The 13,552-nt window shown below is 49.1% G+C and overlaps 1 protein-coding gene across 1 annotated transcript in view; it reads right to left on the reverse strand.

The window, feature by feature from the left end:
* Positions 1–13,552, reverse strand: part of LOC126518569 (dehydrogenase/reductase SDR family member 9-like) — a 36,596-nt gene that overhangs the window by 10,537 nt on the left and 12,507 nt on the right. The window contains exon 3 of the mRNA XM_050168345.3: positions 10,708–10,840. Within this exon, the coding sequence (XP_050024302.3) occupies positions 10,708–10,840 (133 nt within the window). The remainder of the gene's footprint in view (positions 1–10,707; positions 10,841–13,552) is intronic.

Consider the following 13,552-nt stretch of genomic DNA (forward strand, 5'->3'; position numbering starts at 1 on the left):
ATCTTCCCGGGCAACGTGTCCCGTGCCCTCAACTCCGCCCCTCCGAACTAAAAATTCCACGTTGCTCGTGATTCAAAAGTTGCCAAAACGAAAGAAAAGGGGCGACCTTTTTAATCACGGCATTTGTCACAGCAATTGAAATAGTCAAAGGGATCCGTAACTCGTTCGGTCAGTGCCACCTGCCAGTAGCAGCGCCGCTAAAGCGAAACCTACTGGGCTTTGCTGACCGCGTTGCTAAATTAATTCACAGAGTGGCATTGACGATCTAAAAAACAAAAACAAAAGTTACCCTCTTTCCGCTCGGAAAAGCCTTTGAAATTGCTTTCTTAACGCGAACTATTAAAATGGAAAGAAATACGTTCCTAATAACTAAGAAAAAATGCCTCGCGTACTAACTGCAAGGAGAAACAACACTAGCAACAAACAAATTTTACAAGTGCTCAATTCCAGAATAACTTTCTCTTCATGCACGCTCGATCGGGTCTCTGACTGACAGCCTTCGGGCCACGCTGAGCACATGGGGTGCAAAACCTCGATGGCCCTATGCCGACAACCGTCAGTCCATGTGCTAGCAGCTTGCTGTGTCGTCCCTGAAGGGGAGGCCGGGAATAGCTATTCTACCTTTGTCGCCGCTCTCGCGGTGCACTCACGCTTAGTGACTATTCGATTGGCCCGGTTCCGACGCGCATGTCTCAGCCAGGTTGGACATCTCGCCCGCACCCTTACTCGCAGAGACGCGCTCTATGCTGTCATTATCAACCTTGCGCAACGCCTGCGTTTCCTGAATCACCCCAACGAACCGTTTTCGGCTCTGCGTGATGGCCTGTCCCTCTATCTCACGCGCGGTGACGTGGCCTCTTTCGCGAGTTTTCCATGTGCCGAATACTTCGCCCTTTTGATCCTCCGCCGCCTGAACCAATTTTTCGCTGCCAGGTGGTCACCGAATGTGTCACGAGAGCCCTCAAGCATCGGGTTCCTGCCCTGACTGACCGCGATGGCATTCACTTCATTTGGCGATTCCGGAATGTCGCTCAAGTGCGGTGGTACGAGGAAGGTTTTCAGCGCCTCCTTTACACTGCTAGGGCTATTGCAACAAGCCTCGTCCCCGCAAGGAACACCTTTGAAATCGCCACTGTCTCCACTTCCTTCTCTATTCTCGGCAATGCCAGAGAGTCAATCAAGTGCTGAGGCACGAGTAAGGCATCCAGCCCTACACTGACCCTCATTGGGTTGCTGGAACAAGCCTCGTCCCCGCAACGAGGGCTCTCCGGGATGGACGCTAGCTCGGTTTCAGTGTACGACTGCATTGCGCAGTCAGCGATGCTGGAGCCCTGAGCGATTTGCTCTCCGTTCTGCCGCGTCGGGTCTTCTCTTGGCTCGGCTGCCACCGCATCTGTATTTATCCTAGACGATTCCGGAAAGTCGCCCAAGTGTTCGGACCCCAAGAAGGTCTCCAGCGCCTCCTTAACCTTCTCATGTCTACAGGAACAAGCCTCGTCCTCGAAAGGGACGCCCTCCGGAATGGCCCCGCTCTGTAGACCGGCAACGGCCTCACTCTCGACGTGCTGTCTCTCTGAGGATTTCGCCACCTCGCACTTTTCGTGCTCTTCATTTACTGGCGCAACCTCAATCTCTTCGACAGGACAGATTTTGTACTGGTCACTTTCATCTTGTCTTTCGGTCTCCACAGAAATACCGAAATGGCGGAACAATGCCTGTTTAGCCAGATCGTACCTCTTTGAAGACGGCATCAGAAAGGCGCGCTAAGCAACAAGACACGTCACAAGGAAGTGCCCCCAACAACCCTACTGACCAACAGTCACGGTCTAGCTTCACCTATGCGCAAACGTTCTAACAAAAATTCAAGAAAACTCGCTATGTTTTCGCCGTGTTCAAATAAGTGCAGCAGTCTAGATGGTGCCTGCGGCGCCCCGGGATGCTGAATTTCCCTGTCAATTTCCTCTATTTCTCTTTCGCGTTCTTTCTCCCGGCTTTTGTCGACTTCTCTCTCGCGTTCGCGTTCCCTCTGGTACTTGCGTTCATCCTGCTCACGTTTTCTCTGGTCGGGAATATCCTCCCAAGCCTCCGCGATCTCCTCGTCATCCTTGCCACTTGCCTCTATCGCATCGATGATCTCCGCCTTATTTAGCTGCTTCCCACAATCAATCGTGAATTCCCCGCATATCGCGTCTAGGTCCGTTCTGCACAACTTCCTCCAATCCATGGCTACCTCTCTTTTGCCGACAAGTTTCTCAAGGAATTAAGTAAAGCAAGGTATCTTTCAACAAGGCTTTTGACAGCCTTGTTACCAGGAAGAACCACCTTAAGCCTGGCAACTCTCAAGGAGAAAAGGCCGTGCACTCACCATGCAGAAATCGAAGCGCTGCGCAGATTATCTCACCGCTGCCAACCAATGTTACGACTGGAGGTTCGAAGACGTGGGATCCTCTTTCCTCGTGGAGGGGTAAGTGAACGTGAGGCTGGGCCCGATATTCAGGACGTTTGACAAAAACGTTTATATTTACATATGTACAAGAAAATGCAAAGTAATACAGAAAAGTTCAGGATGGAATTTGTAGTCGCAGATCATCTCCGTCTTCCGCTGCGCCTTTTATGCCTTGCGTGGTCATTCTTCCGTCACTTCCCCCAATCCGGCGCTAGGAGACCGATGACATCAGATCCCACCAATCCAGAGCTCTGTTGCCCTTTCCCTCAAAAGGGAACTTGGTCGGAAACGCACGCACATCACTGGGCGCAAACAGGGAAAGGAGGGGAACGTAGGCTGACTCCGATCGTATTCTGACAGGTGATGGCCGTATCATTGCACTGACCGCGTCTCCGGCTTGGACATGCCAATTTGTGCGGCTGGCAAGTAATGGCCGCATCATGCTAACTGCTCAAACCTCTCCTGAACGAGGTACTCCCGCGCTGGTCATAAATCATCTGTGTCGAGAACCATTTTGACGAGGCCGTCGGCCCGTTCCCCCATAATCTTGCGAGCCGTGACTGAAGGTTGTCGCGGCGTGAAGGGCGATCACCACACCAGGCCGCTAGCTGTCGCAGCAACGCCGACCATACACTAGCCCAGCCCGGGGCCGGTCGGCGAGACCACATCCGGAAAGCTAAAATCAGCAACCGATTAGGGTGCGGTTGCTGTTCGTCGAACTGACGAAGATCCTCCGCCGCCGACGAAGACGCCAAAAATCCTGTCTCGAAGACATATCAACGAGACGCCGCCATCCCGCCGAAGTATGGAAGCAAGGAATACGCCGATGAAAGACGACCTGACGACGCCAAATATCAGCCATGGGTCAACGAGTGCAGCCGCTATCCGAGGCCAAGACCTAATTGCAACACAAGACAAAGAACTACCGACCTCGACGTGTTACTCGACGGCCACGCAGTCACCGCCTTAGTGGTCACAGGAGCCGGTTGCTCCGTAATGAGTGGACCCATCGTCGCCCAGTGTAAGAAAGTTAAGACTGCATGGGAAGGCCCTCAAGTTCGGAATACTGGAGGACACCTCATAACGCAGACTGGAATCTGCGCGGCAAGAAATACCGCTCAAGACCAGACTTACCCTGCCACCTTCGTTATCCTCCAACAGGGTTCACGAGAGGTCATTCTCAGCACAGATTTCCTGAAGGAACATGGGGCAGTCATCCGCCTAAGTTCAAGTCGATAACGTTGTCGGAAGACGAAGCGATACCACCAGAGAGCTTTCGTAGTCACCACGCCTTGAGTGTGCTCGAAGATCAAGTGAGCATCCCGCCTCGCTCCAGCATTGTTATTTCCGTCGGCACTGAAACAACCGCAGACATAGAAGGCGTCATCGAGGGCAACCAACGTCTACTGCTCGACCGTAAAATTTGTGTCGCAAGAGAGCTCGCTCGACGGCACGGACGGGAAGCGGAAGTGATGCTAACGAAATTCAGCAAGGAGTTCAAGCACATCAACAAGGGCGCGACAGTCGCGTACATCGAGGAAATTGTGGAAACCAGCAGTACATTTGTCTTCTCGGATTCTGCCGCATCTTCCCCGAGCACCATAATTCCCGAACCAGACTCGACATTAATCCAAGTCTCCCCATGAGTAAGCAGCAACAGCTCAGGAATCTTCTCCGACGGTACAAATACTGCTTTTCGACGTCATCTAGGATTAGACAAACACCAGTCGCAAAGCATCGCATAATAACCGAATAGTGCGCTCGGCCACTCCGCCAGAGCCCTCACCGAGTTTCGACGCTACAACGTGAAGCTATAAGACAACAAGCCGAGAAAATGCTGCGCGACGACATGATCCAGCCGTGAAAAACCTGTAGGCATCTCCTGTTGTCTTGGTGAAGAAAAAGGACGGAACTCTACGTTTCTGCGTTGATTATCGTCGACTTAGGCGGCTTTCGGCAGAGCTAGAGGTCACCAAGTCATCAAGGCTCTCTCTGAAGCTTGAAAAGTTCCGCTTCACTTACGATGAGCTGCTGTTCCTGGGCCTCGTCATCAGCAAATCTGGAGTCTGCCCCGACCCGCAGAAGACAGCTGCGATCGCAAAGTTCCAGTAGCCCATCGAGAAGAATGCAGTGCGTAGATTCCTTGGCATGGTGTGGCTACTACCGGCGCTTTGTCAAGGAATTTTCACGCATCGCTGAGCCGCTGACACAACTAACTAAATGTGATGTCGAGATCAAGTGGCAAACGCCTTAGGCCGACGCACTTCATGAACTCAAACGACGCATGCAGTCGCCACCAGTACTTGCGCACTTCGACGAGGGCGCCGATACAGAAATCCACACTGACGCTAGTAGCCTAGGCCTCGGTGCCGTCCTAGTCTCGTGGAAAGACGGACTTGAACAGGTGATAGCTTACGCTAGCCGGTCGCTGTCAAAAGCGGATTATTCTACGACCGAAAGGAATGCCTCGCCATCACTTGGGCTACAGAGAAATTCCGCCCTTGCCTATATGGCAGGCCGTTCAAAGTTGTCAGCGACAATCACGCGTTGTGTTGGCTAGCGAATTTAAAGAACCCTTCAGGACGCCTGGCGCGGTGGAGCCTCAGACTGCAAGAATATGACATTACTGTAATCTGCAAATCGGGACGAAAACATTGTGATGCCGATTGCCATCATGCGCCCCCATTGGCCCGCTGCCGCAAGATGACGAGAATGACGACGCCTTCCATGCAATAGTAAGCGCGGAACAGTTCGCTGAACAGCAACAAGCAACCTGGAGTTAAGAAGTCTCGTCGAGTATTTGGAAGGGAACAGCGACGTTCTTCTGAGGGCATTTAAGCGAGGATCGTCTTCGTTCTTCCTTCAAAACAAGCTACTCGTAAAGAACTTAGCACCAGTCCGCGCCAACCAGCTTCTTGGTGTTCCCTCAGAGCTGCGTCCACAAGTACTGTACATCCTAGATGACGATCCGACCGCTGGACGTCTCGGATTCTCCCGGATGCTATCGAGCATATAGGGAAGGTATTACTGGCCGCACCTGACCGCCGACGTCGCCCGTTACGTGAAGACATGCCGAGAGTGTCAGTGACGCAAGACACCACTTACAAGGCCAGCGGGATCACTACAGCTGATGGCGTCCTTGTCCACCATTTCAGCAGATCGGGCTGGATTTGTTGGGACCCTTTCTGACGCCAACATCTGGAAATAAGTGGATCGTCCTGGCGATGGACTACCTGACCCGCTTCGCTGAAACGAAAGCTCTGTCGAAAGGTAGCGCAACCGAAGTGGCGAAATTCTTTGTCGAGAACATCCTGCTGTGACATGGCGTCCCAGAAGTCCTCATCACCCGCCGTGGTTGCTCAGTGGCTATGGTGTTGGGCTGCTTATCACGAGGTCGCGGGATCAAATCCCGGCCGTGGCGGCCGCATTTCGATGGGGGCGAGATGCGAAAACAGTCGTGTACTTAGATTTAGGTGCACGTTAAAGAACCCCAGGTGGTGAAAATTTCCGGAGTCCTCCACTACGGCGTGTCTCATAATCAGAAAGTGGTTTTGGCACGTTAAACCCCATAATTTAATTTTCTTTAGAAGTCTTCATCACCGACAAAGGAACGGCCCTAAAGGCGGGGCCCACACAAGCCATCCTGCAATTCAGTCAGATAAGCCACCGGAGGACAATTGCCTACCACCCACACATTAACAGTCTTACGGAGCGCCTGAATGAGACCGTCGCCGTTATGCTAGCAATGTACTTCGACGTCGGACACAAGACCTGGGATACTGTCCTGCCGTACGTAACGTTCGCTTACAACACGGTGGTACAAGAAACAGCACAGATCACAGCGTTTAAGCTGGTTGAGGGCAGGAACCCGACAACGACTCTTGACGCCATGCGGGCGCATGTCTCCGACGAAGAGAGTCTTGACGTCGCCGCCTTTCTCCGGCTCGCCGAAGAAGCCCGGCAGCTCGCTTGCCTTCGGATCAAGAATCAGCAGAGGACCGACAGCTGACACTACAACATTCCACGACGCTACGTCGAGTACCAGCCCAGTGACCATGTTTGGGTTGGGACCCCAATACGCCGACGAGGATTTAGCGAGAAGATTTTACGCCGCTATTTCGGACCCTACAAGATCATCCGATGCATTAGCGCACTTGACTAAGAGGTCGTACCAGGCGGCATTTCTCTGTCACAGCGGCGCCGCTCACGTCCGGATATAGTCCACTTTGTGCGACTTAAGCCGTTCTATCAGCACTAATGAACTTCGGGACTTTGCGTAGCTGAACTTTGGACTTTGTTTTTTGGACTGTGTTACTTTGGACCTTGTTTCTTTGTTGTTTTGTTACTTTTGTTTAATAAGTGTCCTTTTGTGTTTCGGTGTCCTGTTATATTTGTAGCATCAGGACAAGGCTTTTTAGAGGGGGGCATTAACGCGTGGACTTGTTGCTCTTTTTCGGGTGAGTGCTTTTCACTGTCTAATGTTATCGCTCAGCGTGGGACGCGCGTACATGTATCGGAAGTTTCTTGAATGTTATCGATGGTTCTATCCGCTGTCTGTTGTCACCGAAGCATGTGTGGTTCTATTGTTGATCTTATTGCATGTATGCGCAACGCGAATGGTGCAGAACTTTCTAGAAGACACGCGGGCACCAGCGATTACTCTCTAACGTTCGATGGCCCGTGTATAAAAGCCGAGGCATTTGACCGGCAGATGAGATTTTCGACGATCGCCGACCGTGTTCGCCGCTTTTGTTTTGGTTTGAGTGTAACCTGCTTTTGTGGGCGCGAGTTCGCCCAATAAAATTTAGTTTTGTCAATCGCAGTTTTATAGTTGTATGGTTCAATGTCACTACTACGTCACACTATGATGAACCGACGAAGCAGAATGCTAAATACGGCTGCGTCCCTTACACCAAACAGGCGAAGACGAATGGTTTCACGGGCGGAAGGAGCGTCGGTCACTGAAAGGTTAAAATAAAATAGCAACGCACGGAAGCAATACCACTTAGTGCAGAATTTCTTGTGCTTTCAACGCTTTAGTAGCCGCTACGCTCGCGAGGGGGCGCTGGGAGGGGGGGGCGGAGGTCGTTGAAGTTTAATTAACCGAAGTGGCATGCTTTCGCGTTCGAGCTAACGCGTTTCTCTTCCATACCACGGTATGGTCTTGTTTTAAGTGAAAAGTCGGATTAACTGAGGTCAAGTTAACTGGAGTCGACTGTGTAAAATTCGGGTTAACGGACGACACTGCCATGCAGCGACCGAGTTAGCAGGCAAAGTCGGTGCATGGAATACCGTACAGAATTTACGACTTTACCAACCTTACGGCCGGAAATGTACATGTAGACACCCGGCATGCTATGGCTGCACGCAGCTGTAGGCCGGCACGTCGTATTTCTGTGAAGAAACGCCGGAGAGGAACACAAGAAAAACGAGAACGCCGTACCTTACCATGTCCACCCCTCACAACGGCGGCCGAAGAACAGCGTCGCCTAGCTGCAGCACAACGTTGTCGGCTTTATACAAGTTCCCTATAGGGCACGCGCGGCTAGCGAAGCCGCAGCGAACAAGCAAACAGCCCGGAGAGCGTCAAACTCGAGTCTCACTTCACTCGCCCGCATCGTGTAATTAGCCACTGTCTCGAAGACAGAGCACCCAACTCTGATTTGCCCAATGTATACCATCGTACAGGGCGGGCGCATAGCACAGCTGTTGTAAACATATATTAAACAACGAAATTGTCCAAACGCGGAAAGTCGCCCTGCGGACACTTCGCCACTTATAGCTGCCATTGGTTTGCCATTATCGCGCGATGCTGCAAAGCTTTAGAAGAGAATTCACGAAGACAAAAGACAAATGCGAAAAATAAACCGCAGTGAATTAATTGCTTGTAATAGGAAATGATATCTGTGGAAATCCACAAATATGCAGTGTAACGGAAGAAAAGTTTCGTACCTAGCAGCAAGTAATTAAAAAAAGCTACGAGCTCGTCTTATGTGCCTGCCACTATGAGGTAAATTCTAGGTTTCCCTTTCCAGTGCTTGAGTATAGTTAGCGTTTTCCTCCTTAGTCTTGTGGCTTTGTTTTTTTTTAGCTGAACACGAGACGTTGACTGACTGTAACTTGCAATAGTGGCCGATATGTCACAAGGATGGTGTAAATACTGTCCAACCAACCATTTTCCCTCTTTGCGTCAAGGCCTTTAAGAGGGGCTAGATGGTGTAACATCACCATATTGGAATGTCCTGCACAGTCTCACCACACTACAGGAAGCACAGATAATAGAGTTTGCAACATGGTCAACTAGTGCTTGCATCTGTTACACGTGGGGCAGGACATATTCGAAGTTAATTTTGCTTCAAATAAAGAATTCGAAACAAAATCTTTTATGTTTAGATCATCCGTACCCCAGAATGGCCAATCCCAAAGACATCGCAGTGCGGTGGCATCGGAGGAAATGACGAAGGACGAAACGAACATCAAGTAAAACTAGCGGTGTTCGAATAGGAAAATATACAAATCGAATCGAATGAAAATATCCTAAAAAACGACCCTCGAATATGGAATCGAATACTGAATTCTTTGCGACTTCAAAACAATGTGAAATATAAAGTATACATAGAGTTCATCTGAGAAAAAAGTGTAATTTACATTGTTAGATATACATGCGATCAAGTGAAGAACGTGTAATCAGAAACAACTGATTTCAGTTATCTGGCGCAGCATGACAATGAAATAAAGAAACAAAAAACAGCTCGCGCACCTAGAGTGTTGTGTTCATTGAAAGAGATAGGTATGATACTACATCACTGCATATTGGTTTAAAAGAGTTGCAACTGGGCTGAAAATGGCACAAAAAAATGCTTTGCGTAAATTGATACTGCAATATCACAGACCAGTTAAGGGCGAGCGACCCTAATTGAATAACGGAAAGTTGTTGTAGAGGTGTTAGCTGCAGCATGCCTTCGCTGAGGATCTGGTGCCTCTGTGTAGCATGCGCGGCTGTTCTGCAGGAGAACCATTTAGAACAGCTCCTGCTTCCATCAGTCTTTCCCCCCCCCCCCCCCCTCCTCCGCCCAACCGAGACACCAATGAGCGGTGTCGCTTATATTCGGACAAGGACGAATATTTGACGTTTACGAATATTGAATTATCAAACCAAATAGGAATGGCAAATAGTATTCGATTCGCATTCAAAATATGAAATGTTTGAGCACCCTCTAAATAAAAGGATTCGTAAAGTATGCCTGAACGCGCTCCGTACGGACACGACGCCATTTGCCTAGTGTCCAAAATTTTTGTCTTGTTGCGAGGCTGACTTTTGCAGATTTTGTGCGAGTACATACCACGGTGGCTCGCGCGAGCTTAGTTTAAAGAAAAAAAAATGGCTGTGGCTTAGCTAAGGTTAAGCCCAGGATGCGAAGCATACTAGCCTTTATTTTAGTTGTTGAGCCACTGTTTAGCCTGGTGAACTGCTGTTGCTTGGCTATGTTTGGTTCGGCTAGACGAAGAAACAACTCATGCAGGCGAGCGCACGAGCTGAGACCCTGCTATGTAGCTACGCGGCCGCAAGCGAGCGCACGAGTTGAGCCTCCGCTTTTGCAGCTGTTATGACGTCATATGGTAGCTACGCGGCCGCGCGCGGCGCAGCAAGGAAGAGCGTGGTTGTGCGGCTAGTATGCTTCGCATAAAAAGGAGTGATCATGCGCTCGAACTGCTTTATGCTGGAGTCAGCAGGTGAAGCGGTCAAGCACGTCGCTAGATTTGCATTCTTGCGTGCCTTGATTCACCCTGTATAGTTGCAACGGGTGGAACATCCAATATGGCTGTGCCGTGAAGTGATGATCCCCCCCTTCCTATAGTGCAGATTACCACAAAAAAATCAGGATGCATGATCATCATTCCTTTTCTTCCTCGTCTGTCTTTGCCTGCGCAAAATAGCAGGCCAGGGGAGGTATTCTGTAAGAGTCCACCCAGTGGACATGTGCATTTCGTCTCCTGTTGAAGTGCTCAATGGCTGTGGCGCCTCGCTGTCGCGGATGCGCTGCCCAGCCCAGCCAATCAGAACTTCAACAGGATGAAATGCAGATATCTACTAAGTAGACTCTTACAGAATACCTCCCCAGAGCAAGCTATTGCTCCGACGAACCTCTCCGCCTGTCTGTAAATAAATTTCTCTCTTTCTTTCTTTAGGAAATGATACAGTGACGCCGCTGCCACAATGGCAAAGTGCAGTGCTTCTCTAAAGTGCCCGAATACTTTACCTGTACGCAGTCGGTTCGATGGTGATAACTTGAACACCTGCCGCCTTTAACGTTCGACGGAGTCCATCCGCTAGGGAGACACATGCGTGCTTCGACATGCAGTAAGGCACTGCCAACGAAGCCGTCATGCGGCCTGCAGTGAAGAAAAAGAAAAGCGGATGAAAGACACGTTTTGCTCCTCTGTAGTTTGCTCATGCGACCAGTCTCCTAAGCAACAGAATCGTCACGAACATAATGCCAGTAGGAAAGAAAACAATCGAGCGGCAACATGCACGCTTGCATACTAGACTTGTACACCTTGCAGAATAAAATTGCCAATTAAAATTATTCCATTTAAAGTGCAAGTGATTGCAATGCCTAATTACTGACCGAAGAAAGCGAATGAACAATTATTGAAAGGAAATTGATTACTTTATTTATTACCTCCTTGCCCGCTTTTATTAACATTGCGCAAATTCAGTGAATAGAACGAGCTGACCTGGCTATTTCAATGCATTCAGTCCGGCCCTTCACGCGTTGTTTACGTTCAGGAAAGATTTTTTCTCGAAATTTGTGTTGGTCGTGTGCCCTCATTTTCTTGTGAAGCCATTAGCAGCAGCACTAAAAACTCGCTTGATGTGCGCGCTAGAGGAAGGGGCAGTGTTCTTACGTACGAACAAGATGGTGCTGACTTAATGCCATGATGCTTGTCGGTGTCTCCTCTATCAAGAGCAGCGTTTCATCGTTGCTGAGATAAGGGAAAAGTGCTCCTGCTAGGGCCAGTGAAAAACTGAAACGTCGTCCATAGGTGATCTTTTGGCAAGAGAGTCCGAAGTGACCATTGCTGCCGAGTCATAGAAGCACCATTTCCACTTGTCGGCCACCATCTGGTAGACGTCCTCCCGCGCCCTTCACTCTATCGTCATTTAAACATAGAAGCGGGTTTCTTTGTGGAAGGATCCGTGAGCAGCCACCTCCGAGCAGGAAAAGGCGCTCCTATCTTCATCGCTATATATAGGAGCCTACTACTACTTGGATTGGAGGTATCGTGGCTGCTTTGGGTACTGTAAAGGTGAGCATAGAATTCGTCCGCTGCTTTTACTATATCTTTGAGACTGCTGATGATATTACCCTGCTCATCTTTCAGTGCAGATATCTTGGTTTGTCCAATGACGAGTTTTCTTCTCACTGATTTTAGGCTGCATCGATTTTTTTGACTGCTTCCTCAGTCTTTCTCACGTTATAATTTCGAATATCTCTTATTTTCTCCCTATTGATTAGTTTTTACAGTTCGGCGAATTCTATCTGATCTCTTGAGTTGGCCACTTTCATTCAATGTCGTTTCTTTATTATGTCCTTTATTACTTGGGAGAGCTTACCTACTGGTTGCCTTGGTGCCTTACCTCCCACTTTAATTGCTGCTTCTGAAGCCAGCTTTGGTAGGGTTTCATTCGTTGCCTCTATGTCATCTTCATCTCTGTGTTCGTATAGTTTGGCCTGTTTCTTCTTGACCAATTTTACTCTTTCTCTCTTGAAATTGAGGTGAATCCTAGCTTTTACTAACGTAAGAGCACGGCAATTTACCCTACCTAACGCTTCAACATCCTGCACTACGCTGCGATGGGCAGAAAGTATGAAATCAATTTCATTTCTTGTTTCACTATTATGGATTTTCGCGTTCTACATTTTGTTCCAACGCTTCCTTAAGAAGGTGTTCATTATTCGCAGCTTATTCTTTACCGTGAATTCTACCAACATCTCTCCTCGAGTGTTTCTAGAATCCAGGCCTTAGTTGCCAATTGCTTGTTCACAAGCCTGCTTTTCCCCCACTTTTGCTCTGAAGTCGCTCATGACTACAGTGTACTGAGTTTGCGCTTTTCGTATCGCCAATACAATATCTTCATAAAACTTCAATTTTTTCATCCTCGTGAGTGGAGGTTGGAGGGTAGGTTTGTACTACATATATTCTATGCCTCCTATTAAGCTTTATTACGGTTGCTGCTACCCTCTCATTAATGCTTTAGAATTCGTTGATGTTGCCCGCTATGTCCCTATGGATTAGGAACCCTACTCCAAACTGCTTCTTATCTGGTACTTCTTTATAGCAGAGGACGTGGGCATTTGTGAGCAGTGTATAAGCCTCACCAGTTCTTATAACCTCACTAAGGCCAATGATATCCCAAACAATGCCTGATAGTTCTTCAGAGTCCTGCTAGGCTAGCTTCACTCGAGAGGGTTGGGTTCTTAAACGTTGCAAGCGTCAGCTTCCATTGGCGGCCTGTCCGGGTCCAGAGATTCTTAGCACCCTCTGCTGCGTTACAGGCCGACCGCCGCCTTGGGCAAGTGCTCCGCAGCTGCTGGGGTCTAAGGGTCATTGGTTAAGCGAGTGACTCATTTGGGAGGGAGTGGCCGAATACTGCACTAGGGAGGCCAATTCCTGTTAGGGTGAGGGAGTGTCTTGTTGAAGTTAAGTGGCCATGCCTAATTTGGTTGTAACTGGATTAGTGCAGCCCCACTTGCTCTCGGCGTTTTTTCCTGTGTCTCCAAGCCTAGACACACTGCATACTACTCCAAGACTGGAGTTGAAATGTACTGGGGGAGGTGAATTCGAGCTTCTCACCTTCAGAAAAAAAAAGCAAAAAAAGCACGAGGATTCAAACTTCTGAATGTGGCAACGGAGCATCCAAGCTAGCTCAGTCAAACAACCCTGTTGGCTGTCAGGCCATCTTATGTCGGAGAATTCCAGCCCAGAGGATACTACATGTCTGAAAACATGCTTGAATTATACGCAATATATTGGTTTGGTGATCACAAGAGGTGGCACGACATAGTATTTCTCAGTGATTCTAACATCGTGATTTCGGAG

This window comes from Dermacentor andersoni, chromosome 1, assembly GCF_023375885.2.
Source record: "Dermacentor andersoni chromosome 1, qqDerAnde1_hic_scaffold, whole genome shotgun sequence".
In the NCBI taxonomy this organism is placed as follows: domain Eukaryota; kingdom Metazoa; phylum Arthropoda; class Arachnida; order Ixodida; family Ixodidae; genus Dermacentor; species Dermacentor andersoni.